Source organism: Alexandromys fortis, unplaced genomic scaffold (assembly GCF_014885135.2).
Source record: "Alexandromys fortis isolate MF-2015 unplaced genomic scaffold, M_Fortis_MF-2015_v1.1 scaffold_4, whole genome shotgun sequence".
NCBI lineage: Eukaryota > Metazoa > Chordata > Mammalia > Rodentia > Cricetidae > Alexandromys > Alexandromys fortis.
Window position 1 is genome coordinate 24,925,194 of NW_026067944.1, and position 26,706 is coordinate 24,951,899.

At 42.0% G+C, this 26,706-nt stretch overlaps 2 protein-coding genes across 2 annotated transcripts in view; both read right to left on the bottom strand.

Annotated features, from left to right (window-relative positions):
• Upk1b (uroplakin 1B) overlaps window positions 1-6,329 on the bottom strand; it is a 29,529-nt gene extending 23,200 nt beyond the window's left edge. Inside the window, exon 1 of the mRNA XM_050148960.1 lies at window positions 6,184-6,329. The gene's annotated coding sequence lies outside the window, so the exon portion shown is untranslated. The remainder of the gene's footprint in view (window positions 1-6,183) is intronic.
• A 7,126-nt stretch (window positions 6,330-13,455) lies between these two features.
• Window positions 13,456-26,136, bottom strand: Tex55 (testis expressed 55). Its single transcript, XM_050149083.1, has 4 exons — window positions 25,288-26,136; window positions 24,313-24,453; window positions 20,140-20,202; window positions 13,456-13,500 (listed from the first exon to the last, which is right to left on the bottom strand). Exons 1-4 carry the CDS (start codon window positions 26,134-26,136, stop codon window positions 13,456-13,458), a joined length of 1,098 nt encoding a protein of 365 aa, XP_050005040.1.
• Between the last annotated feature and the right edge of the window lie 570 nt (window positions 26,137-26,706).

Below are 26,706 nucleotides of genomic sequence, written 5' to 3' on the forward strand. Positions count from 1 at the left end.
TATATCCACTTCCCCTTCCCTGACGGGGGCAGCATTCTAAGCCCCGGAAGCCCCACACCCACTGACCTTTTGTGCTTCTTTCTGTTTCTATGATTGGCTTTAAGAGGTAAAAACTTCCCTGGGAAAATAGAGAAAGCCTGCTAACTGTGCTGGGGTGTGTCTAGTGTCAGGTACCAAGTTGCACGTCTGTCGGCAGGGAGGGTGTCTGTACATTCCGTCAGCATTCCTGTCCAGTTAGCTCTTGCCCTTTGCCCTGGCCGTTGCTGAACCCTCTGATTCAGACTGTAGCAATGTGGATATGACCTCTGAGGTTTTCTCTTGCACAGGGGATGGATGCTTTCTTTCTCTTTTTGCGTTCTTCTTCTCTGTAAGAATGGCATGTTAGAATCCAGCTGCTGCCTGAGCTGGCATAGCTCGTTGAGCTTTTTCTCATCTATAGATGCTGGCAGGAACCCTACAAGGGCACCGTCTCTAACTGACAGACTTCTTGGTGCCCAGATCTGCCATGTGGGATGTGAATTTACATTAGTGGCAGGTTTTGGTGGCTACACATCCTCTTTGCCACCACCTTCTCTGTCTCCTCCTAGAGAACCTGGCTTCAGGCTTCTATGTTAAAAGCCCCCACATCCTTAGATGGCCATGTGGTCTCTGATTCATCTCTTTAGAGACCCTGTCATGTTGTTTGTCTCTGATCCTGGCCTGTACATTTCTTGGAGCCCCCACCATGCTGTTGCCTCTGCAGGTCTAACTATGGCATTAGTAACTTTTCCAATAAACCTTTTTTTTTTTTTTTTACCTCCCCATTCCCTTAGTGGCCCTCTTGAACCCCTCTCCCCACTCTGAAACCTTTTACTGTTAGTATCTCCTACACAGGGCTTCCTGCATATTATAACAAGAGTCTCCCAGATGGAAAGCATTGGTTTCTGCTATATTTGTTCCAGCCCCAGAATGACAGAGTGTTCGACACACAGGAAGTAGTCAATTGTTTCTCTAAATAAAAGAAAAAGTAAATAAATGTTTGTTTGTAGGAATGAGCGTGTAGCCGAATGTGTGAATGGCTGATTTGCCTAGCGCTTGTTGAAGAATAGGTTAAGGAAGAGGGAGAAGCAGAGATATGGTCTTGGAATAAATCTTGCTTTGAATTTTGGTTTAACCACGTAGCTCTGTTACCCCAGGACTCTGGTTGAGCCTTATCTGTTAATGAGAATTGTAAAGCCCTGTATCAAGAGTTCTGTAAAAATTAAGTGAGAATTTGCAAAGATCTCATACCATTTTGGCTGCCTAGCTAATCTTAATTTTCTTGGCTTTTGCCTCAGCTTCTTGAAGCAGACAGACCAGATCTAACAAGTCAGGAAACATCGAAGGCAATCAAACCAGTGTCTTCATTAAAAAAAATAAATAAATAAAAATAAAACAACACAGCCGTCATTTCAAAGGAAACAAAGATATATGATTTCAATATGGACTCCAATATATTTGAACAGATCAAAACGATCTTCTTCAGCTGGAAGGGGAGTGGGGAGTCTGTGACCTCAGAGCATCCCGCTCTCCATCTTGTCCAAAACCAGGGTTCTTGGACTAACAGGGAAGATGTAAGCAGATCCCAATGCTCAGAAGGCAATCACCCAGAGGATTTATGGGGTGTGATTAAAAAGCCCCGGCCACAACAGAAGTTGACAGCATGCTGTCTCTGTGCAAAGGGGCCCTGATTCAATGCAGGATGTCTGGAAATTGTTCCCGGAGCATGGACAGGTGAACTTGCTTCTGTCATTCCCAGCCAGAAGGCTCTCTGGGAAAAGACGCACTCCTGGTACTGAGAGAGAAGGTGACAGTATTTGTGTGAAGGCTCATGTATGCCCGGGGGCTGGGATTTGCTCAGTGGGTAGAGTGCTTGCTTCCCCAGACAGTGCTCTGGGTTCCAGTCCATGCACCCAATAAAACCAGATGTGATACGCGCCTATTATCTCAGCACCGGGAAGCAGAGGCAGGAGAATCAAAGACCAAAATCTTCCTCAACTACAGAGTGAGTTCCTAGTCATCCTGGGTTATGTGAAACCCTATTTCCAAAATAAACAAATTCTGGAGAAAAGGGCTGACTGGTACATGTTTTGGCTTAAAACCAAAAGGTTTGATGAAGTTCTATTTTGAGTTATTTTTAGTTTTTTTTTTTTAAAAACCCTTTTATTTTTATTTTATGTGTGTGGGTGTTTTGTCTGCATGTCTGTCTGCGTACCATGTTCGTGCCTGGTGTTCACAGAGTCCAGAAAGGTCAAATCCCCTAGGACTGGAGTTACAGACAGATGTGAACTGCTGTGTTGTTGGGAACAGAACTGAGGTCCTCTAGATGTGAAGCCAGTGCTTTTAACCACTGAGCCATCTCTCGAGTCCCCTGGTAGTTATGTTTTAAAAGACACTATGAAAGTCTTCCCTTTCCAAGAAGAGAAAGAAGTATGGAAGAACAAATGGACATTTCTCCACACACAGAATACGAATTGTTCTCTTTGCAGGTTTGATAAAGAAATGCAGAATATACTTCTTGTAAGGGTTGATTAAATAATTTTTAGGAAGATTTATTTATTTATTTATTTTAGGAAGATTTATTTATCTCATGTGGGTGAGTCTTTTGTGTGCAAGTATGTATGCACACCGTATGCATGCCTGGTGCCCTCTGACGTCAGAAGAGGGTGTCAGATGTTGTGACACAAGATGGGTGGTTGTGGGCCACCATATGGGTACTGATAATCCGACCTAACCTGGGTTTTGTGAAAAAGCCTCAAGTGTTTTGAACTCCTGAACCCTCTCTCCTCTTCCTGTGATGGCTAATAATATGTGTCAACTAGGGGAGGACCTGGTGCCTAGATTTTGTTTGTTTTGTTTTCTTGCCTCAAAATACCAGTCTAGGTATTGCTATGAAAACTCCTTCATTCAGACGTAACATTTAAGTTAGTAGACTATTTTTTTTAGATGAGGTCTCACTATGTATCCCAGACTAGAATTTGTGATTCTCCCACCTCAGCGTCCCAAGTGCTGGATTAAAATGTGCACCACCGCATTTGACACATCAGAAGAGTCTGAGTAAAGTGGCTCAGCCTCTATCACACGGAAGGCCTTCCCATATAATGGAAGGCTGTCAGTGCACATGCTCATGTTTTCTGGAGAAACAGTAGTATCTCTTTCTAAAACCACAGCATAGAAACCCAGCCTGAGTTTCAATCTGAGAGATCAACTCTGAGTTTTTAGGTTGACATCTACTCTGCAGACATACTGTTAGCCAAAAATCACACAATCTAGCAATCCAGTTCTTTAAGATCAAGCTCTTTCTTTCAATAGGTCAGTGCACACACACAGAGGGAGGGTGTGTGTGTGTGTGTGTGTGTGTGTGTGTTGTGTGAATATGGGTATGAGCATGCTATCACCTGTGTACGGAGGTCAGAGGATAACCTGTGGGAGTTGGTTCTCTCTTTCTTCCTTGGGCTCTCAGAATTGAACTTAAGTCACCAGACTTGCTAGGCAAGTGTCTACCTGAGGAGCCATCTCACCGGCCCTAATGTGTCTTCTTTTCAAGATGTCGTTTACATTCATTTTTAAAATTGAGAGGCTTTTAACTCCCTTGCCATTGACCCGACTTTTATCTCACAGTTAAGGGAATCTTGCACCCCAAACCACCTTCCCACCCCACCCCCACCTCCTGCTCAGTCTTCTCCTCTCTTCCCTTCAGTTCATGAAATGCCATAGATACAGAATCACCTCTTGGACCCTGGTTAAAATGCAGAAACATCTAGGAGAAACACAGTGAGTCTCATGAGCCATCAACAGCCATGCCTCACGGTGAGTGATTTTATTATATCTTTCTTCTTACTGATCTTCACAGGGAGAAGAAAAGTACTGCCCGAAGGACACAGACCCCAAACAAAAGTACGACTTAAAAAGACAAACCTTCCTTGCTAAGCCTGGAATCTCAGGCTGGGAGTGGTGGCTCATGTCTGTGTCTGCAATTCCATTTCTCTGGGGCCAAGAGAGGAGGGCTCTGAGTTTGAAGCCAGTCTGGGCTACATTATGAGAGACCCTGTTTCAAAACATAAAACAAGGCTGGGGATGTAGCTCAGTGGCAGTGTACCTGTCTAGGAAAACGTAAAACAACAATGACAAAAAGAAAAGGTAAAGAGAGGGAGGGAGAGGAGGGAAAAGAGGGTGGCACACACTCACAGAGGGAGAGAGAGAGAGAGAGAGAGAGAGAGAGAGAGAGAGAGAGAGAGAGAGAGAGAGAGAGAGAGGGGAGAGAGAGGGGGAGAGAGAGAGCTAGTGTGCACGGGAACACGGGCACACCTGCGGCTTGGGTCTTTCTCTCTGGAGAGTTGACTCCCAGAGATGTGACATGTCCTCTCGTCTTGCCTTCTGTTGAACACCCAGCATTAGAGGCTGGCTCACAGTCATGACTTTCTGAAGCTCTTCATATCATCCTCACATACCACTTTCCTCACCAGGTTAAGGTTCTCTACCTGGAAGTACTAGAAAAGAAACAGGTAGGTGGGGCGAGTTACATAAGAGTCCTACAGTAGCAGAAGCAGAGAAATAGCTGTGTACACTAGCAGCGATGGCACTGTTGGCCGACTGTGCGCCTCACCTTGCGTGTTTCCATGTAAGGGGGCCCTGTGAGTCCTACCCTAATGAAGAATGTCCAGGTGACCCGGCATCTCTATGATTTCATTGCTCAACACCTGGGAGGCCCTTTGCTTTTAGAAGCACTGGTTTTTTTAAGAGGTTGAAAATGTATTTCTTTCTTTTATTCCCCTTTTCTTGTGCCTTCTTTAAGTTTGTTTTCTTATGAAGTTATTCATACCCGGGGTGTTGATATCTTCAGACACGCTGGATAGGTTTAAAAACAATTGCTCACTAAACAAACCAATGTCCAAAGCAGGAGAGAGATGAGGCTCGCCTACCACTCATGAGGTCGTCTTTTCAAGTTCATTGCCTCTTCTACTTACTCAAGTGTCTGGCACCAGAGAATACACAAACCACACCTCAAACTCATGCTAGAGAAATTTGGATTAGGAAAATGGGAGGGAGGAAAGAAAAGAGAGGGTGAGAAAGAGAAAGACGAAGCAGGACCCTCCTCATCCGTGTGGTCTCTGTCCCAGTTAGGAAGCTTGTGGCTCATCAGGTTTGTGCGCGGCCTGCAGGGCCATCAGGCCCGGATTCCAGAGCAGGGCACAGTGGATCCTGGGCTTGATCGATGCTGTTGCTCAGAATGTAAGCAAGGGTGAGAAAACAAAATTTGACGTTTCACTTACTTTTTGCCTAACTGGTGCTTAACTTCTTTTGCTAAATGTTTGTGAGTCTTTCTCGGTAGTTAAAAATATAGGAAAGTTGATTTCGGAAGCCTAGTATAGCACAAAGCAAAACAGTGTGCTGTAAGGGGAAGGGGAAAAAGACATTATTACACTTACTAGGAAGATGAACCAAAAGGAGAACTACTTCCTCAAAAACCTAGGAAAAGCACAGCAACCACATTACCTATAACAATGAGATAATGCACAAGCAGGACGCATATTGCCTCCTTGCCTGCTGTGCTTATCAGTTCTCCCAGCAAGAAACAGCCAACAACCAAGTGCCTTGACTTTTTATAAAGACCTTAAAATTAATTCAAATTCAAAAATGTTCTTAAAAATTCCTAAAGCTACTGATAAATGAAAATTTAGGCTTATAAACAGAATCATAAAAGTATAAACATCTAATAATAATAATACTAGTGTTACTTGAAACAACTTGTTTGCGTAAAAAAATATTAGAACAGAAATACGTGTATCTAAAACCTGCCGATCCTGGTGGATCAACTCAGTGGAACAGTAAGAATCAGTCCGGTAAAAGTGGCCTTGATTAGATAAAACTAATTGGCTGACTTATTCCAGACCACACACCAATCAAAGCAGAACTGTTTAGAGGGAAGACCCGCAAAGAAACTGCCTCCCTAATCCTTTCAAGGCTTGTCAGACCAAATGATTTATCAGAAGAATAGGAAACTTTTTGTCAGGTAAGGGGACAAGTAATTATCGAAAGAGAATTTCCCAGAATCGTTGCAAGATCTCAAACTACAAACAGGACAGACTCATCAAACCCCACCTCCTAGCTCCCAGGAGAGCCCGGAGTGTCCAGTGGGCTTCTCTGAGACGTTCCAGTACTTACACAGTGGCTGCTCGGCGGTCTCTGCTCCCTTTGCCTGCTGGTTCTGGGCTCCACCGACTCACTCTGCACACCAGCCAAAGGTGCTTTTCTACCCCACTGCCTTCTCTGGAACTGCAGTCCCAGGGAAGGGTGGTCTGTGATTGGGAGGAGACATCTCACATGGGCTGAGCCTGCTGCTGCCTGAACCTGCCCGGCTGAGCAGGAAGCACCGTGGGCAGATTTCTGCTGCTTTGGAATGTGCATCTCTGATGGAGAGGTCAGCTTTTCTCCTTGAATACAAACTCGGGATTTTTGTGTTTCGTTGATTTTTATTTTTTGCTTGATTGGATCATTAACTTCTAAGCTTTTGCATAATGAAGAAGGCTGATCATTCTCCCTTCTCTGTTTGCTTGCAGTGTCAGGGCCAGGTTCAATGTCTGTAGCCACAGGTTATATTCTCAGGGACAGTAAAGGCTTAAGTAATGTTCATATGGCGACTAGTACAGCAACTCGTAGAGGAGAAGAAAGTTAGAAACATATGGAGAAACATAGAGATACGATCAAGTAATTATTTGATGTCTAACCAGGTCCTTCCTTTCTCTTCTCTTTGTCCCTTCCTTAAGGACCACTATGAGTCATATATACACAGCATGAACAATATTGCTTTTAGTGGGTAAATAGCGGCACATAGCCTAGCTAGCACGGAGGAGTAAATAAAGGTAGGGATGGTAGAAAGGACTGGACACTTTAATCAATGGACTCGGGAGTTTCTCAGGGTTAGCACCATCTCCTCACAGGCCATGCTCTTCTTCCTACTCAAGGAACAGAGTTAGAGCATAGTTTGCTCATCAGGGTGTGCCCTGAGATCCAGGCCCATAGAGACTCAAGCACATCATAGGCGGGGCAGCCTCGGACCATGCCCTGGCAGCTTTGAGGGTGAAGGCCTGTCTGAGCTCTGCACTGGGTGCCCCCATGATCTCTGTCTTAAGGCAAGGGTCACCCAGGTTGATTTTCATAGCGGAGACCTATTCCTGAGCAAGGCTGAGGAACCCTTCTCACTTGCTCTTACATTCCTAGAAGTGCTGAACGTTTCCAGTGCTTACAACTGAAGCTGTTTTCCTTTACACCACCTTGTTCGTATCACAGATGGAGAGACAGCTGCCTATTTGCTACGTCATTTTAATGGATGCATTGTATTCTGCTCTATGAATTTGAAACCATCTCCGTGGCTGAAAATTCAGGTCATTAAAAAAGTTCCCGTTGTTATAATAATGTTGCAGAAAACATGGGATTTTAAATGCTCATCATTTCCTTAGTAACATTCTTAAAATTTAAATTTGTGCCCAAAGGCTATGTTTATTTTTAAAATATTTTGACTTATGAGCATTTCAGAGATGTTGTAAAATGATTGTTTCCTGGAACAGTGTAAGTCCCCATTTCTCTTCATCTTTAGGTACTATCTTAAGACACAAAGACATTAAAACAGTCTTCAACTTTTTAAAATTTCTCTTTCTTTTGTCAGTCACAGGTTCTCACAAGCAAATGTCTTAATTTTATATTGCTTATATGACATGGCCAAGGCAGCCTCTAAAATAACGCACTTAATTGGGTTCATGGTTGTAGAGGGTTAGAGTCCATGACCACCATGGCAGACAGCCCGGCAGCAGGCACACAGGCACGGCACTGAAGTTGTAGCTGAGAGCTAAATCTGACCTGCAAGCAGGAGGCACAGTGATTTAGAGATTAGGAGTGATGTGGATTTTTGAACCCTCAAAGCCTACCACCAATGACACACCTCTCCCAGTAAGGCCACACCTCCCAATCCTTCCCAAACAGTTCCAACAACTGGGAACCAAGCATCCAAATATGTGAGCCTGTGGGGACCATTCTGACTTAATCCACCACAGTCAATTTTCTTTCACGTTCTTGGCCATCTTCTATAAGTGCAGTGTGTGTAGTCTTACAAGTTAAGCTGAGGAAGGCTTGATACATTTTTGAAACTACTGGTGCACTATGTATATTGCAATTATTAATTTTTTCAGATATTATAGATGAAGCTGCTTATTCATTTCCTGGCTGCCCAGACATGAAATAAGCACATAGAAACTGTATTAATTAAAATACTGCTTGGCCTATTAGTTTATGCATATTTTTAACTAGCTCTTATATCTTAAATAAACCCATTTCTGTTAATGTGTGTATCACCATGTGGTTGTGGCCTATGGTTAAAGTTCCATCTGGTGTCCTGTGTCTGTCTCCTGTGGCAGCTATGTGGCTTCTCCCTAACTCCATTCATTCTCTGTCTAAATCTTTTCCAGCCTGGCTATATTCTGTTAAGCCATTGGCCAAAAGCAGATCTTTATTAGCCAATGGCAATAAAACATATTTACAGCATACAGAGGGGAATTCTATGTCAAGTTACCTTTTGGCTTTTTAGTTATCGTATAAGTATTGCTTACTTATATCAATTATATATAGCTTTTTAATGATTTCTGATTTTGGCATTATATCTAAAGGCCTTTAAACTCAAGATTTCATATTGTCCTACTTTTCTACTTTATTTTATCTAATTAATCATTGTTTCATCTATTTTTCTTTTTCTATATGTGTTTGCTATTATGTGTGTCAATAGGTATTATATGATGTGGGGTCGATCATATACTTATACATATTAAATAGTAGCAACAGTAGCAGTATTTGGATTAATTACTGCAATGGCATTGTATGTACTTGACCCATGAATACAATTCTGGGCAATTCTGTGGTTTGACAATTATCCTCACATTTTTATTATAAAAATTTGACACAAACCTTTCCTATGAAACTCTCTAAACTTGATGCCATTTCTGGAGGTATATTTCATCCACTGAGTGGTTTTATAGTGGGGAAGTTTTGGTGATGACCATTGTGATGACTAACATGACTGTAATTGTCATCAGAAAAGAGAGTCCCCCAGTGGCCACAGGTCAAAACCACAACTCTCTCTGAGCTTTACCCTCACAGTGTTCCTAATTAAATATCTCCCTTCCTTGGGGCTGAGGATTGAACCCACAGCCTCACACGGCTGACATGAAGATTAAAGTATAGTTATAGCTCCTGAGACACAGGTACCCTGGAACAACACTTGTCTACACCGCTATGCACGCAGATATCAGAGAAGACAAAACTCCAGGCATAGTTGTACTTACATGTGCTCATCTGTGCTACAAGGTAGAGAAGTAGGTGGGGGTTGAATAGAGCTAAGACAGAGCTATGTAAGAGCAAAAGAGGATGGGCGAGAAGAATGACTAAATAAAGGCAAAAATGGGCTTCAAAAGGGGTTCTAGAGTTGGGGAGTGAGATGGGGAGACTCTCAGGAATGGGGGGAATAGAAAGATATTTCTAGAAGGCTTGAACATGGCTGTTCTGAATTCCACAGCTATTTTTTATCCCCTTTTCTGCTTTCCAGCAAGCTTAAAAATGTTAACCTCCAAGCTTTTATATAAAAATGGATTAAAATATGTTATATCTCACAAAATTCATCTCTTGGAAGCATTTCTCATCCCAACTGACATGTGCTGGTCTCTGTCTACACCACGAACTTTCCTGTTCTAGAGATTTACCGTAGTGAAATGATATATGTCTTTACTTAGGCCTGTTTGTGTCACAGCCATGCGTTCTGCATTCCACTCTTTCACTGCCGAGTAACGCCACCGTGTGTGGACACACCACCTTTCCACTTTAAATTTAACAATTGCAGAAATAGCACACACCATTCGCTACACTAGTTGTGCTAAGTGTACAGTCTGGGAGTGTGAAAGACATGCACATTCTCATGCAACAAGTCTCCAGAGTTCTCCATCCTCCCAAACAGACGAGTTGACTCTTCAAGTGGCTTCTAATTCTTCTGCTCTCCTTCAGCTCCCAATACCCACAGTGTGCTTTCGGCTTCTTCAAATTTGGATATTTATAAATATGTTAAGTACTAATTATTGACATCAATGTAATTAATACTAACAATTGTAGGGTTAAGCCAGTCCCCTTAGGGGGCAGGCTTGCCTCAGGCAAAGGTTTACCCGGGCGCACCCCTCCCTGCTTCCTGTTATCCGCAGGAACCGAGGTACTGTAAGTCAATTTCTTCAGTAAAGCTGTATATATTCTTTACAATCTGCCTGCATTCATTTACGCCACAACAGACAATTGATAATTAATATTAATTATTTAATAATATTAGTGAACATTAAGTAAAATCATACAACATTTCATCCCTAGCTGATCTTACTGAGCTCAGCACTCTCGAGAGTCATCTAGACCAGGACATAGCTGTAGCATTTTACATCTCCACTAGTAAGATATAGGTTATTTAATTTCTTTCCACTTCTACCAATACTTGCCACTGTCTCACCTTTTGACCACAACCATTCTGCTAAACGAGACGCGATGCTTCATTGCGACTCTCACATTTCCTTCATTGCCAATGATGCTCAAATTCCTCTTTTATGAGGCTCATGCATTGCCCACTGTGCTGAGGGACAGGGAAACAAAATCTTTAAATGGCAGAGGGGAGGGTTGGGGATGTTGCTCAGCTGGCACAGTGTGTGTTAGTCACACAGGAAGCTCTGGGTTTGATCGCCAGGACTTCACAGAACTGGGTGTGATTATATACTTATAATTCCATCATTTGGAAGGTAGGGATAGAAATCTCAGAAGTTCAAGATCATCCTTGGTTACAAAGCAACTTTGAGGCTAGCCTGGGTTACATGAGACCCTGCCTAGAAGAAAGAAGTAGCGAGGGAGGGAAGTGGGAGAGGTAGGGGGAGGAAGGGAGGGAATGCGGAAGGAAGCTCAGGGAAAGAGAAGATTTGTTTTTTTGCCACTGTGAGGAAATCAGTGACAAAAGTGAGGGGGGCCCATTGCTCAGGTACAATCAATATTACTCCTGTTGATAAGAACACTTCTGATACAACATTGCTAGTTAATGTTCTAGGCGCGTTCTTATATATTTCCTTGAGAATGGCAGGCCTGGAGATAGAGCGGGTAGAGGGCTTGTCTAGCGTGCCCAAGGCCCTGGGTACCACAGGATCACAGCATGGTGACACACACCCATCAGCCTCTGCACTTGGGAGGCAGAGGCAGGAAAAGCTGAAGCCCGAGGTCATTCTCAGCTGTGCAGCAAGTTTGAGTCCAGCCTGGATTACTTAAGTTTCCATCTCAAAACAAAGTCATACTTGAGACACAACTCATAGCCCTGTGGGTAATTCTTTTCACAACCGTCCTGGAAAGCTTCCTTCAAGAAATCAGGTCTTTCAAGCCAAGTGTGATGTCACGTGCCTTTAATCCCAGTACTTGCAAGACAGAGGCAGAGGCAGAGGCAGATGGATTTATGTGCGTTTGAGGTCAGTCTGGTCTACAGAGCGAGTTTCAGGACAGCCAAGGCTATGTACATAGACAAACCCTGTGTGAAAAACCAAATAAAATAACATAAACTACATTTTGAATCTCAGTTTACTCCCCACTGAGACTTTTGGCCCCCACATTTTTTTTTTACATGGCGACTCTGTCCTCTTTGTATCTAGTCATAGAGGGCAAATTCCAAGCCCCCGCCTCCTGCTCCCCAGCTGGCTGCACTCAGATTCCCGTACTGAGTGCTTACTTCTGGCCCGGGGGACCTACTTCCTGCCACTTAGGAGTGGCTGCTGATTAATGTCCTCTTCAGATGCCTTTGTATAGAGCGCCTGAGTCGCGATATGGGAAGTGTTGTGCACGTGGTTCTTCTTTCTCAGGTGACTATGTGCAGAAGACATCACAGCCCGCCCATCCCCTTTGGTCCACCGCCTCACGATGGGAGGTCACGATGGGAGGTCACAGATGGGAGGTCACAAAGGCTGTGGAAGGCTTTGGAGATAAACTGAGGGCATGGCCACAGCTGCCGGAGTGGTTGGATCAGAGGTGCTCCACCTGTAGAAACTTGGTCAAACTATCTAATACTTGGCCCAGACATAAAAACCCCTAAATTTAGTGCTTTAAAGTTAATTTTATTTATGATTATTACCGTGTTGTGGCATGTGTAGGATGTGTGTGTGGGGAAGGTCGCGGTGGGACATGCGCACTACAGTGACAGTGGAGATCAGAGGACTTTTTTGTTTTTTTCAGAGTTAGTTCCTTCATTTGACTGTGAGATTCAGGGGCTGAACTCAGGTTGACCTGCTGTTGTGGAATGTACTATATGAGCCATTTTATCAGCCCCCTTTCATTTCTTTTTATACATGAGATCATCTTGTCAGATAGCCCAGACTGGTCTTGAACCTCAAGTTGTCCTTCTCTGGCTTTTAAATGCTAGGATTAAAAGTGTGCTCCACCAAGCCGGCACAGAATCATCCCTTAACACGCCATGGCCTTGAAGCCTCCATGTTTCTGTCACTAGTAACAGGGATGGCCACTCAGGCTGTAGGTTATTAGTTTCCATCACGCTAGTGTATTCCATAGGTCACCGCTTGTTGGTCAGCTTTCAGCTCAGCCTCCAGGCTGACAAGCTGCATCTGCATAGAGAGCGTTTATTGAGTTTGAACACACACACAGTTCATGAACAACTTAAAGGAAAAGCTAAGCAATCAGAAAACCATGCAGGAGTGCTTGGGGCACGATTACGAGAAAGAAATTGTCAGAGCCAGGACAGCAGATTTGTGTGTGAATGTCAAACAAGCATAATCCATTGCCGTATAGTCACACAGTCTTACCTCGTCATTAGCTAACAATACCAAGAGTCAAGTCCACATTGGTGTTCCCATAGAAAAGCTTTAAAATGTTTGCCGTACAAAAATAGAATCGAACAATCATCTCAAATATGATTTCTGACCAGATACTCTCATACCAGATAGACTGAGTTAAAGCATTTGACGGCTAAATACCAGTTGGACTGGTTGCACATTCCGCCTGATACAAATTTCTCTAGGGGATAAAGGTGACGAGGAAGTGACATTGCCTCACCTGCCCAGATGTGTGTAGGGTATGAACACATGCCTGAGTTTTTCTGTAGGCAAAAGCCAGGGGAAGGTTCAACCTCATTCATTCAATGGCAGAATGAAGCAGGCAGTGATAAGAAGCCATAGTGTGTGCATTTTGTGGGATTATCCAGAGATACCTGTAATAGTCATGTGAGATTTACAAAGGCACTCTATATATTCTGACCTAAACCGAGAACACACTTAGGCAGAGTCACCGTCAAGACCTGCTGAAAACACATTTTTTTTCCAGGGAGGGAGGAGCACAGAGCTGACGTGGGTGACAGAGCACAGTGCTGGCGAGAGTTAGTCTTCAGATGCCCCTCCGCTGGTCTCTGTATCGGATCATTTTCTGTACCTAAGGAGAAGAAGAAAAGACAAATTTCCCACTGGGAATCTTTGTCTCCTCAGAATCACTACCTCCTGTAGAAGTTAAATATGTAGAAGTTTAAAATACGAAAGTCCTTGGACTGAGTAAGCACAAATAATTTAGACTCCATGAGTGAAGATCCATGGTGTCATCTCGAGATAAACCGTTACAAAATCAAGATATACAGAGTCTGGAGAGATGGCTCAGTGGTTAAAAGCACACACTTCTCTTGTAGAGGACTTGAGTTTGGTCCCCAGAACTTAGATCTCGTGGCTCACAACTGCCTGTAACTGCAGCTCCAGGAGCCCTCTTCATAACTGTAATTTTGCTACTGTTATGAATCATAATGTAAATACCCATGTTTTCTGATGGTCTTAGGCAACCCCTGTGAAGAGCCGTTCAACCCCCAAAGGAGTCACGAACTGCATAGGTCGTGAACCATTGGTTTGAGAACAAGATGGACTAAACTACTCCCTAAAATATTAAAGTGCTGGGTAGGTCCTCACATCTACACAGCGAGCATTTGACTCAGCCCCCATAAAGTGATTTTTCTAATTCAACTCTCAGTGATGAAAAGGAGCTATGAAGATGGGTAAAAAGCAAAAATACTCACTGCACAAACATGAGGGCCTGAGTTCAAATCCACATAAAAACCTGATTTGAGGCAGGAGCATTTTAAATCTTAGTCTTCCTACAGGGATATGGGAGGTAGAGAGAATTCCCAGCAGACACTCAAAGCCAGTTAGCCTGGTATAGTCAGGGGAAAAACAACAAAGGGACCCTGTCTCCAACAAGGTAGAAGATGAAGAATGACCCTCCAGGTTGTCCTCTGGCCTGCACATGCGCTCTAAGGCACTCACAATGCCCGTGTTTTCACAGATGAATGCACACACACACAGTTCCCAGGTTAGACACTTCACAACCACCTGAACTCCAGTCTCAAGGCACTCTTTATCTTTTTCTGTTTTCCATTGACATCCTCATCCCCCCTTTATTTCTCTCTCTCACTTGCACTCACATAAACATAAATATATTTAGGAAAAAATAACCAATTCATTGAAATTATAGTAGAATCCTCCTTCCCAATATAAGAAAAGAGATGGGAATTCAAGTGTGAGTGGCATTTAAAATTCTAAATAAGCGTAGCCCCAAACTGATTTCTTCACAGTACATTATAGCTAAATTTCTTAGACTAAGGATCAGGAAAAGACAATTGAAAGCTGAGGGGAACTGAAGGAGAAAGACACCAACTTATGATCATAGGCAAATTCTTCAGAACTACAACAGACTTCTCATCAGAAACCCTAAACCTGAAAAGGCATGGCATAATATATTTCCAGCCCTGAGAGATAACTGTGAGATGTGAGGACTTTGGAATTGCATTGTGTCAGTAACTAGAGACAGAAGAATACTCCGTGATTAGTATGGAGATAGTCAAGTCTATAGAGATTAACCCTTGGAGAACGCCCAAGGGATGGCCACCTGTCTAGGGGAAAGATGGCCCTCAGGGGTGGAGGAGAGTTAGGAAAGACGTAGAGTTGAAGGTGAGAAGTGATTACTGTGTCAAAAGTCTCAGGGCTGAGGAAGAGAATGCTGGAGACATTTTTTTTCAGTTGGCCCATGGCACGTTTTTATGACATTAAAGATCACAGTTTTGGAAGAGGATTGAGGTAAAGGACGATCACAGGAGATTTAGAGAAGAAATAGAAAAAGGAGGGAGAGCCATGTGCTTACGTCAGCTTCCCAACAGTTTTGTTTGTGGCTTTACCCTGACATGGGAAGCTCAGCGAACCATGACCGAAATCATCATCTCACCTAGTTTCTCACCCAATGGCACTAACATTTTGTCTTTCAATTGTGAACAGTGAAGAACTCAGGATTCCAGAGACCTCTCTGGCTAACTGTTTCTAGACACTAGATTCAACCATGGGGCTTCCAGTTATCCTTTCTACCAGGTCTCAGGTTAGCTGTAGGACAACTTCAAGTGACCTCAAATCCATATAATTGGGATCCTTAGAAGAGGTGTCGAAAGAACAGACTCTTGAAGGTTGTCCTCTGACTCTGAACACACTTCCTGGTCCATGGGACCCAACACACACACACACACACACACACACACACACACACATGACAGCATAGATAAAATATAAAAGCTTAAAGTTTAATTTATGGCAATATACTATACCTCAGAAAATCCCAGGTTTGGATATGTGAACACTAGAAATACATGGGTATGTGTGTCAAGAAATCAGTATAACTCTATGTTCACTATAGTGTCACACATAATAACCCACGAAGGATCATTGATATATAACTCAGAATAGAGAATTTGCAAATAAAAAAAGAATGACAATATGAACCCTATGAGTGAATCTCAATCATGTTGTTGATCAAGGAAGAAAGCTCTTAAGTAATCAATACATATTTCATTACTTTCATGTTACATTTTAAAGGACATTAATTTAGAAGTAGCAATAATGAATATTTCATGTAGGAGAGAGGGTAAGGCACCTAGTCCAGTTCTGAGGAGCTGCTAACATGCTGTCTTGATTTTGAGAGAGGGAAGCAGAACTGTGAACCATAAGGTTAGCTCTAGAACAGAGAAACTGGAAAGGCCACCCCAGGCAAGCCTTTATCATCCCCTGCACTGCTGGAGATCACCCTAAGGATCGTATGATGACCCCCTTCAAAGAACAGGAAAAATAAGACCACATTTAGGAAGTGAAACCTAGGAGGGGATTCCCAAGAGACACATGTATACAAAAGAAGTAGAGTGTCCCAAGGTGACCTAACTTAGGGGCTACCATGTCTGAGCTGCATAGCATTTTCCTCACTCCAACAGAGAGGATTATGGGATGGCAGGCACATTCTCAGTAAGCACGAGATTATATAATTTAGGTCAGTCCAAGAACTACCCAACTCTTCAGGGAACCCTTCCTTTAGAACCAAAAGCCCCTGGACTGGAAACAAGGCAGCTCTCGAGCCATGTGTTTGAATGACTTTGCTTATTGGAGTGTGCTCTTCACATTTAGTTTCAATAAAGCTGTTTTAGGGTTTCTGTTGCTGTGAGGAGACATCATGACCACAACAACTCCCATAAAGGAGAACATTTAATTGGGGCTGGCTTACAGTTCAGAGGTTTAGTCATCGTCAGCATGGTGGGAAGCATGGTGGCCTGCAGTCAGACGTGGAGCTGGAGAGGGACTGAGAGAGGATGTACATCTGGACCCTCAGGCAGCAGGAAGAGAGAGACACCGGGCTTGGCTTGAGCATCTGAAAATCCAAAGTCTGCCCCCTAGTGACACACTTACTCCAACAAGGCTGCACCTACTCCAGCAAGAACACACTTCCTAATAGTGCCACTACCTACGAGCCCATGAGGCCATTTTCACCTAAGCTGCCACAATAGCTATGCATTTGTACTGATTTTCTGTGCTTTTGCTCCATGCTTTGAGTCATGGAAGAGCCCTTCAGATCTGTGCAGTTTTCTGTACGTATGATTGAAAAGCTCTAAAAGTGAAAAAAAACCCTCCCTTTTGCTAAAATAAGAACAAAAAAAATTCACACAATCATCTCTAAAGGTAAAGGATTTTGAATTTGATAAAATTTATTTTAAAATCTCAGAAAATATATGAGAAGGGAACTTACTTAAAATGAGCAATGACAGTTACAAACAATAAACATCATATTTAATAGTGAAGCAGTGAAAGATATTTTTTTTAAAGAGCAAATAAGGTAAATCAAAGCAGGTACTTGCATTCAGCATTGATTATTCCGGCTTATATTTCTTTTTTTTCCTTTTTTCTTTTGGTTTTTCGAGACAGGGTTTCTCTGTGGCTTTGGAGCCTGTCCTGGAACTAGCTCTGTAGACCAGGCTGGCCTTGAACTCACAGAGATCTGCCTGCCTCTGCCTCCCGAGTGCTGGTATTAAAGGTGTGCGCCACCATCGCCCGGCTAGCATTGATTATTCTGGAGATCTCTAACCAGAGTGCTGCATCGGTCATTATCCCAAACAAAACAACAACAAATAGAAAAACAGATCATACATTCACAGTAGAATTCTATGAGGGGAAAGGGATTACTTAAAAAGAAATACATATGGGGAATCATATGGAGCAAGATAATCAAAGCTAGAGACAGTAGAAGTAACTTTAGGCCTGAAGGTGTGTGTGTGTGTGTGTGTGTGTGTGTGTGTGTGTGTGTGTGTGTGCCTGTGCGTGCGTGTGTGTGTGCATTCATGTTCGTGCATGTGCACTGCACATTGAGGTATGATTTGAATATTATTGGAATCCAAAAGGTAATAGTCATGCAAAATAAGATGCCTCCAGACAGACAGATCAGCATGTACTCATAAAGAAGGCCACAGAAATAAACCTAAGCATGCCTTTCTTTTTCTTCCTGCTCCTCATCCAGGGTTTCTCATGGTCTTAGCCCAGTGGAGAATCAGGACACAAGCCTAATTGAGTTCCTAGAGATCAGCCTTTCTGTAGGGAGGAGAAGAGAGGAAGATGGCCATGAAGCATCACAGAGAAGACCTGCACCGCAGGTGATCAGACGAGGGAGCAAGAAGGATGGGAAAGGTCAAAAGACTACTTACAGATGATGTGCATGTGTCTGTAGAAACCCCCAGTGCTTCAACATATCTGGAAATACTTCACTAGAACCAAGTCAGGGTCAGTGAGGCTAATGACTATAAGAATAGCAAAACCGTATTTCTGCATGCCAGCTAGTTAGATCCTCACAATTTAAAAATTTCTACATACACTAGCATCATAAACATTAAATACCCACAAGGAAACCACCAAAATACATGAACAACATGTATGCAGATAGTAAATGTACTGAGAGAACTTAAAACCTAAAAGAATGGCCAAGAAGGATGGGAAGCATTTATTTTAAAGTTATCATTCTCCCCGAATAATGACCCAGTTGAGACCAAAAGCAACCACACACACACAATCCGACTGGTGTATGCTTGTATGTATATGGAAGTATATATTACATATTACTATGTAACTTCATTAATAATTCTTAAAACAAATATGGAAATAGAGCTCTAAGAATATCAGAGATATGTTTAAAGGAGAATAAAGTGGGCAAGCTTTCTCTACTAGGTACTGAGTTATTCCAGTCGCAATAATTAAGAGTCTTATTTCGAAGCAAGTATTAATAAATATGTGAAATACAAGTCAATGTGTAAACTATGATGTTTACTAAAAGGGGCTGGTTTCTGGATGAATGAAAAAAGTGAGTCTTTACCCAGTCTCCTATGATATACAAAACTGATTCAGGATTGTAGACATAGATTTGAAAGGTAACAAAGAAACCCTCCAGTTTACACACACACACACACACACACACACACACACACACACACACACACACACACTAATTTAGGAAACTATAGTCAAATGTGGGTGAAACTTCTAACATAAGACAGTGGAAGTATTTATCATAAATAAAAATATTGTTACAGTTGATATTAAGCTTGAGACTTTCTGCTCATCAAAAGATAAGAACTAGAGGGCCAGACAGAGAGTGGATGGATATACAAACATATGTGATTAACCAAATGTCCACAGCCAGAACATACAGAAGCCTGTTGCTAAGGACTAAGACATGAAGTAATACTATAGAAAACTAAGTGTTTGCAAATGGCCAGTAAACAGATGGAAAAGCATGCCAGTGCCCATCAGCCAGGAAAAGGCAAAAGGACACTGTGAATTTTACTACCTACTTACCTGCACAGCCACGGTTAAATACAGTGGCAACAATGAACACTGGTAAAGTTACAGAGCTGTAGCGGGGAGGGGTGCAAGCTGGTACACTCATGTTGGAAAATGAAAACAATCCGTTTGAAGCTAAGCAGATACATGTTCTACAATCCAGCAATTAAAGTATACAGCCCAGAGTGATGATATACCTCTAAACGACCCGGGTGGGAAAGCTTACTACAAGGTTTTTTTGTAAAAACTCCAAATTGGAAATATTCTGCATGTCCTTGGAAAAGAGAATGAATCAGCCATAGTAGTCTACCCAATGAATAGCATGCAGTGCTGAAAATGGATGAATAGCTACATGCAACAGAAGGCTCCATCTCCCAGACAGAATCTGGGGCAAAAGAGGGAAGACAAAAACAGCACTGAGCAAAGACAGTTCAGAGAGCTCACAGGTCTCAACAAAAGTGTTTCATGATTCATGTTTGACAGTAAAATTTTAAAGAAAAGTGAGCAAGCTCTTAGAGAGGTCAAAATAAGCAACTCATTTGTGGGAGCTAATGAGGAGGGGGCCTTCTGTGATGCTGAGCCGCTCTATTCCAGTTTGAGACAGGGTCTCACTATGTAACCCTAGCTGGCCTTGAACTCACAGAGATCTGCCTGCCTCTGCTCCCTGAGCACTGGCATTCAAGAGGTGAGCCCTCATCCCTAGATTTGTTCTGGACTTGAGTAAAAATGCTTGGATGGAAGCTGCAGTACGTTTCCTTCATGATGGCTTGGAGCTGTTCATGGTCTGCTTTGTCCATCTGTGTGTGTGTGTGTGTGTGTGTGTGTGTGTGTGTGTGTGTGTGTGTGTGTGTGCTGTGTTCTGACAATGAGAACAGAAGGCTTGTTCTCTCCCACTCCATACCTGGTCTAGCATGAAGTTCAGAGGGTCATCCGGCTTTTCATAGACTAAGTTTTCAGTGATCTGCTGAGAGAAAGCACACCACACCACACTTGGTTCCAAGAGGTTTGCAGTCAGCTCCTACTGCCCTAGCCATTCTAAAGGCATTCCCATATCCCCAAGAAACATCTTACTTTCTTTCTTTGGATGAAATCAGTCAAATCAAGATCAAATTTGAAGGGCTAAAAGTTTTATTTAAAGGGCAATGCATCTTTTTGGTTGTTTCCAAGATCAAAGAGATGGTGGGAAAGTTGCAAAGCGTTTGAGAACTGCGATGTTGCTAGATGATCAGTTAATAAATTGTTTGCTTTAAACAGTTAAAAAAGAGTTCTTAAAAGGGAATAAAAGAATGGCACTGGGGATTTACATATAATCATCCAAAATACTTGACTTTAAAACATAAAAATCATGTTTTGTCTTAGTATTAAATGAGGAAGGCTATATCAGATTTATGAGATTAACTTCCATACCTTTTACTGTTGTTGAATAACTCAAACTCAAAATGCTGTCACGAAGCAAGCAAGCATCTCATTTGCAGGGAATAACAATCATGTTCATTTCAGGAATAACATATTAAAATATGCTAAATGTATCTGTACTACTCAATTCTGTATTCAATATATATACTTGAAGTTTTTAATTAAATTAATTAATAAATTGATTTTATAGTGCTGGAAACCTTGTGCATGTGGGGCAAGTATCTTCTCACTGAGCTATATATTCAGCCACTTCATATATATTTTTATTGAACAATATATATATTTGATAATTTATTTTCTTTAATATCACACTCCATTTATAAGAATTATTTTTTCTTCAATTTAAAAAATTATAGAATAGACGAAACTTTTTTAAAAATTAAACTTATTTTTAATGTGTATATATACATGTATGCATGTGTGTGTACCTTTGCACATGTGTGGAGCTTGCATTAGTGTGTATGTACGTGTGTGCATGTGTGTGTCTGTGTACTTTGGTACATGAGGAGAGCTTGCGTTAGTGTGTATGTATGTGTGTGCATGTGTGTGTACCTTGGTACATGGGAGAGCTTGTATTAGTGTGTATGTATGTGTATGCATGTGTGTGTGCATGTGTGTGTATACCTTGATACATGTGGGGAGCTTGTATTTGTGTGTATGTACATGTGTGCATGTGTGTGTGTACCTTGATCCATGTGGGAGTTTGCATTAGCGTGTGTGTACATGTGTGAGTGTGTGTGTTTATATACCTTGATCCATGCAGGGAGCTTGTATTAGTGTGTATGTATGTGCATGCATGTGTGTGTGTATGTACCTTAGTACATGTAGGAAAGTTGTATTAATGTGTATGTATGTGTATGCATGTGTGTGTGTACATTGTACCTTGGTCCAGCCTGGAAGCTTGGAGAACAGCTCTATGGAGTCAGTTCTCTCTCCTTTGGGTTTTGGGGATAGAACTCTGGCCAGAAAGCTTTGTATATTATTGATACAAAGTTAAATTATATTGAATATTGTATGCATGCATGCTTCTACCTCTGTTTAAAACATTTCTTATGTACTGATATATATTTATCATATTACAGTGTACATTTCTACCTCTGATCAAGATACTTATACATTGTTTACATTTGGAGGTCATTGTCCTTATTTACTGTACAGTTGTTTATTGTCTTAGTCTTTAATTTAGATAGGTATTAAGAATTATAGATCAATAGTCATCTATGTTTGTCATACTTATAGTTAGACTAATCAGGTTCTTTAGATACATAGAGATTATATTCTGCATAGATAGATAATCTTCAACCACTTCAAGGATCTGTGGAACATGGCATTTAAATAACTTAGGGTTTTGTTGACTTGAGACATGATTGCTCCTGGCAGCACCGATCTATTCTCTAGAGAATGTTGAGCACCAAAGACACTCCACTTGGATCCTGTTTTCTTCTTGCAAAAACTGGCCTTTGGGCAAAGAAGTGCCCATGCCTCAACCACTGACAAGATATAGTATCCAGAAATGGATAAACAGGACTGTCAAATCTTGTCAAGACAGGGTAAGACAGTTTTGAAAAATTTCTTGCCTTTGAAAATGGTCTGTCAGTTATTCTAGGCCATAGCCAAAGTTGGTTGCTTCAATGTTGCAAAATGAGACTTTGGGTGATTGCTCAGGTAGCTAATTGTTTCTGTCATATATTGCTCATTTTGGAAGCTACTTGCTTGTACTTCCTGCCTACTCAAGTAATATTATTTCCCTTCTCAGGCCTTTGATAGGGTTGAAGATTAGATAGTCGGGGCTGGAGAGATGGCTCAGTGGTTAAGAGCATTGCCTGCTCTTCCAAAGGTCCTGAGTTCAATTCCCAGCAACCACATGGTGGCTCACAACCATCTGTAAAGAGGTCTGGCACCCTCTTCTGGCCTTCAGGCATACAGACAGAATATTGTATACATAATAAATAAATAAATATTAAAAAAAGATTAGATAGTCATAGTTACCGTCCTCTTATGATCTAGCCAAGCCATTTCCTAAACAAGATATAGACTCCATTGGATAGAATGTTTATTAAGACATTTAGCATATGTTCCTTGCTTAATATTGTTTATGCTGATTGTAATTCTAATCTTATACTTAATATCTGTTCCCAGTGTATATTGTTTTGTATTGGATTTAGAACTCTCTTGCTTAAACAAAAGGGGGAGGTGCTGCGGGAGCTCCTTCTGCTCCTTCAGTTAATAGCCTTTAAGATACCAGCCCACTTTGGCGTGTGGTCTTGTTTGCTTTAAAAAGCAGTGGTAGCCATGTGCTTACTCTCTTGCTTCTGGCTCCACTTCCAGCTACTAGGTTCCTTTCCTGATTGCACAGAGGGTTGTTGTCTGGGACAGTCATCTGTATGTTTTTTTCCTTTAAATAAATACCCATTTTTAAATCATAATTCCAAACTGGTGTGGGATTGTTTTGTGACTTACGTCTTGAGTAGATCAAAAGGCAAGGGCTTTAATCCACTGAACTATCTTGCCAGCCCCTGGACTCTGCTTTCCTAAATACATTCCCTAGTTTTGTTTAGCAATTACTGGTTCTCTGATTAAAGACAGAAACCTGGCCACTTATACTGTACAAATCAGAGGATATTTTAAGAAGGAAACATCATAAAGCAGAGCGAATGAAATAGATATTTCAAATCCCCATTTTATATGAGGAATCTGAGAGCCATAGAAGCTAAGTAATGTCCTAAACTCATGGATGTGTGACCAACTTAGAATCTGAATGGTGGTGCTCATAGAGCAAGGTATTTGTTCCTTCCTCTGTCCCAGTGGTTCTCAACCTTCCTAATACTGCGATCCATTAATACAGTTCCTCATGTTGTTCTGAACCCCCAATCACAAAATCATTCTCATTAATACTTCATAACTGTAATTTTGTTACCCTAATGAATCATGATGTAAATATGATTTTCTGATGTAAATATGATGTTTTCTGATGGTCTGAAGTGACCCCTGTGAAAGGGTTGTTTGACCCCCAAAGAGGTGGGGACCCACAGGCTGAGAACCGCTCCTCTATACACTGCTTCAAACTTTACTATTTTGGATGCTTTCACAAGAGGCAAACTACTCATATTTTAACCTGTCTAAACAGTCACTCCAAACACACGCTGTCATAGATGGATATGTGCATTGCTTATCGGATAAAAGAGACATACCTGGTGAACAAAACAACCAAATTTCAGCTGCAATAATCTCTCATAGTTCTATACTGTCCAAGAAATCTCTTTAAAGGAAGTTCCAGTTCTAAACCCTGTCATCAGTGAGATTTATGATTCAGGAACCGGAAGGAATTTGTTATTTCTATCATTTCCTTCTGAAGAATGTTGCTCTCAGGTGGTCCTGAGAATGGTCTGCTTTTGAAGACTCGGCTCTAAAGAGCCCTCAAACTTGGTTGTTTTTTTTTTCCCTGATTTTTATCCTATACACTTATTTAAAGCTAAAATGATAATTATTGGCCAAATGCTACCCCAACAACCATCCTACATGGTCTCCAATGCTTTCGATGAACTTAATATCACGGTATCATTGGCTTGGTATTTCTCATCTACTTTTTTTTGGTTAAAACACTAATTTCTGAACTAGCCCACACCCAGGAAGAAAAGTTAAGAATTAAGAGCTTTACCTGGAATATCTGAAGAATGTTGTGCTTTTCCATGTAGCAGAGTGCAACTTGATAAGGGTCTTCAAAAATGATTGGAGGGAACCTCCTCCTGTAAGTTTGGCTCGATCTCTGAGAACTCTTTCTTTGCTCAAATTCTGTATCCTGAAATTAAAATAATCCCCCAAAGATTTATCTTTTTTAGAAAATAAACTTAAAAGTAATAGCACTTTTTTTTTGCTGTCACTATCATTGGGATCTAGATTTAATGAAATTTAAAGCCAAGAATTAAGATTTAACACCGAGAATTAAGAAAGATAGTAGTTGTGCTACTTTCATGGTGTGTGTGTGTGTGTGTGTGTGAGAGAGAGAGAGAGACAGAGAGACAGAGAGACAGAGAGAGAGAGAGAAACTAATGACCTTTAAGGGTTCCATACAAGAGCATGGCTCAAAGGTTATTTACAGAAGCATGGGTAAATTACCAGTGCTTACACCAAGGAGAGAATGTATCTTTCCCAGTAACCATGAACTGCTATGATACGCAGAGCCAGTTCTTTGGCAGAGCCAACTCATCCTTAAGCACTATAAAGCACCTCAAAACTTGGTTGGAGGATATCTTATATTCCTCTACTTCAAATACTTTCTCCAACACAAGGATTTCCAGTTAACTTTACATCTCCTTTGCTATGGTTAGACACCCATCATGGGAAGTGATTGAGTGACACAGAGTTAGGAGCAGAACCTGAAACCAATGGTTTCCTAAATCCTGGCTCCACCGATCCTTCGTGAGAATCCAGAGGAAAACCAGGAGGCAACATATCTCTTTTGTTTCACACCTTTCCTAAAACCTATGGATAGCACATAAGACATTACATGAGTTTATTCCTCATCTCTGATTTAACCTGCATCTTTCTACCCCCGTGGTCTTGTTCCTAACACCACAGGTCCTGTCCTGTCCTCCAACCTCCCAGGCAGAAATCAGATCTCCCTTTTACCTACAATAGTGACTTCTGTGGTCTGCAATTTGTCTTGGCTGGAGGTGTAGTACCCTTTGGAGCTGATGGAGGGCAGTTTTTCATACGAGGACTGGGAATTGCTGGTGAATTCAGTATCAGGTAGGGTGTAAGCTTGGATAGCGGTTGCACTTTCTGTTTCCTCGCCAGTTGAGACCTTGGATCTGATGTCCGTTTGGCTATCTTCAAATTTGCAAGGCTGTACTTTGACGTCAGCTTCTTTGATCTCTTGGTTGTCACCGATGTCAGATAATGCGCGGTTCTCAGCCTGGGCAAGTGTTTTGTAGTATGAGCGGTGGTCAGCCTGTTTTTCAGTTTCGTGGCTAATTTGGGTGTTGTCCTCACTAAACCTGTGTTGATCGGTGTCATCTTCATCCAGGAAATCATCTTGGTTGTAGACTTGGCGTTGACTCTTTCCTGAGGTCTTATAGTCATCTTGGTCTGGTGAAGTCTGCTCATCATACTCCAAAGGTCCTTGGTCAGTCTTCTCAGAAGCTTTCCCACCAGAGGGCAACGGCACTCGGTCATCTATCTTCTCAGAGGCTTTTCCCTCAAGCAAACTGGGCGATTGCTGATTAGGGGGCTCAGAAGTTCTTCTGTCAGCCTGGACAGATGATTTGTGCTCAGCCTGCTGAGATGTTCTTCTGTGCTCAGTCAACTGAGAAGCCTCTTCAGGAGTTCTTGGGTCAGTCTGTCCAGACCTGGCATTAACAGTTTGGCTGGATGTTTTGCCGCCAGTTTGCTCGGATAATCCAACCCCAGCATGTTCAGATCCATTGTCTGTGTTTTCATGGTTCAAGGATCCATCTGAAGCCTCTTGTAGAGGAGTATCCATTTTCTGCTGCACCTTTGACTGGCCTTGGTTGCCAGGCACTGTGGGTGGGGCCTGAGTTTAGTTGTCTAGGCAACCTTCCATGAAGTTGTGATTCAACTGAGCTTTGTTCTGCCTCTGCTGAGGCTGCTCAGAGTAAGTAGGTGGCTTTCCTGCTGACTGAACAACCATCACTATCAAAAGGAAAACTACCGCCCATGGGTAACTGTGGTGTGAGCAAGAGATGTCTCCTGAGAAGAGGTGAAGCCCATAGACAGGCAATCTGGCTCCATCATTGTCTAGTTGGTTTTTTTAAACTCTTACTCTTTTGGCTCTTCATTCTTTGAAGGGCTGTAACCTAGCTCCCAAATAAATCACAGGGGTCTTATTCTTACTTACAAATGTGCAGCCTTAGCTTGGCTTATTTCTAGCCAGCTTTTCTTAAATTATTTCGTCTACCTTTTTACTCTGGGCTTTTTTCTTTCCTTATTTCTGTAAATTTTTAAATTGATTTTATTGAGCTGTATATTTTTCTCTGCTCCCCTCCCTTTCTCTCTCCTCCACTTTACCCTCTCCCATGGTCCCCACGCTCCC

Bases quoted from the DNA above. Each gene is read 5' to 3' on its own strand.
- Tex55 (XM_050149083.1), bottom strand. From the start codon at position 26,136: ATGGATACTCCTCTACAAGAGGCTTCAGATGGATCCTTGAACCATGAA. The intron at 24,454-25,287 runs GTAGGTAAAAGG...TTTTAATTTCAG, and splicing joins AGACCACAGAAGTCACTATT to GATACAGAATTTGAGCAAAG. The intron at 13,501-20,139 runs GTATGGAGTGGG...TCTTCTCCTTAG, and splicing joins TGAACTTCATGCTAGACCAG to GTACAGAAAATGATCCGATA.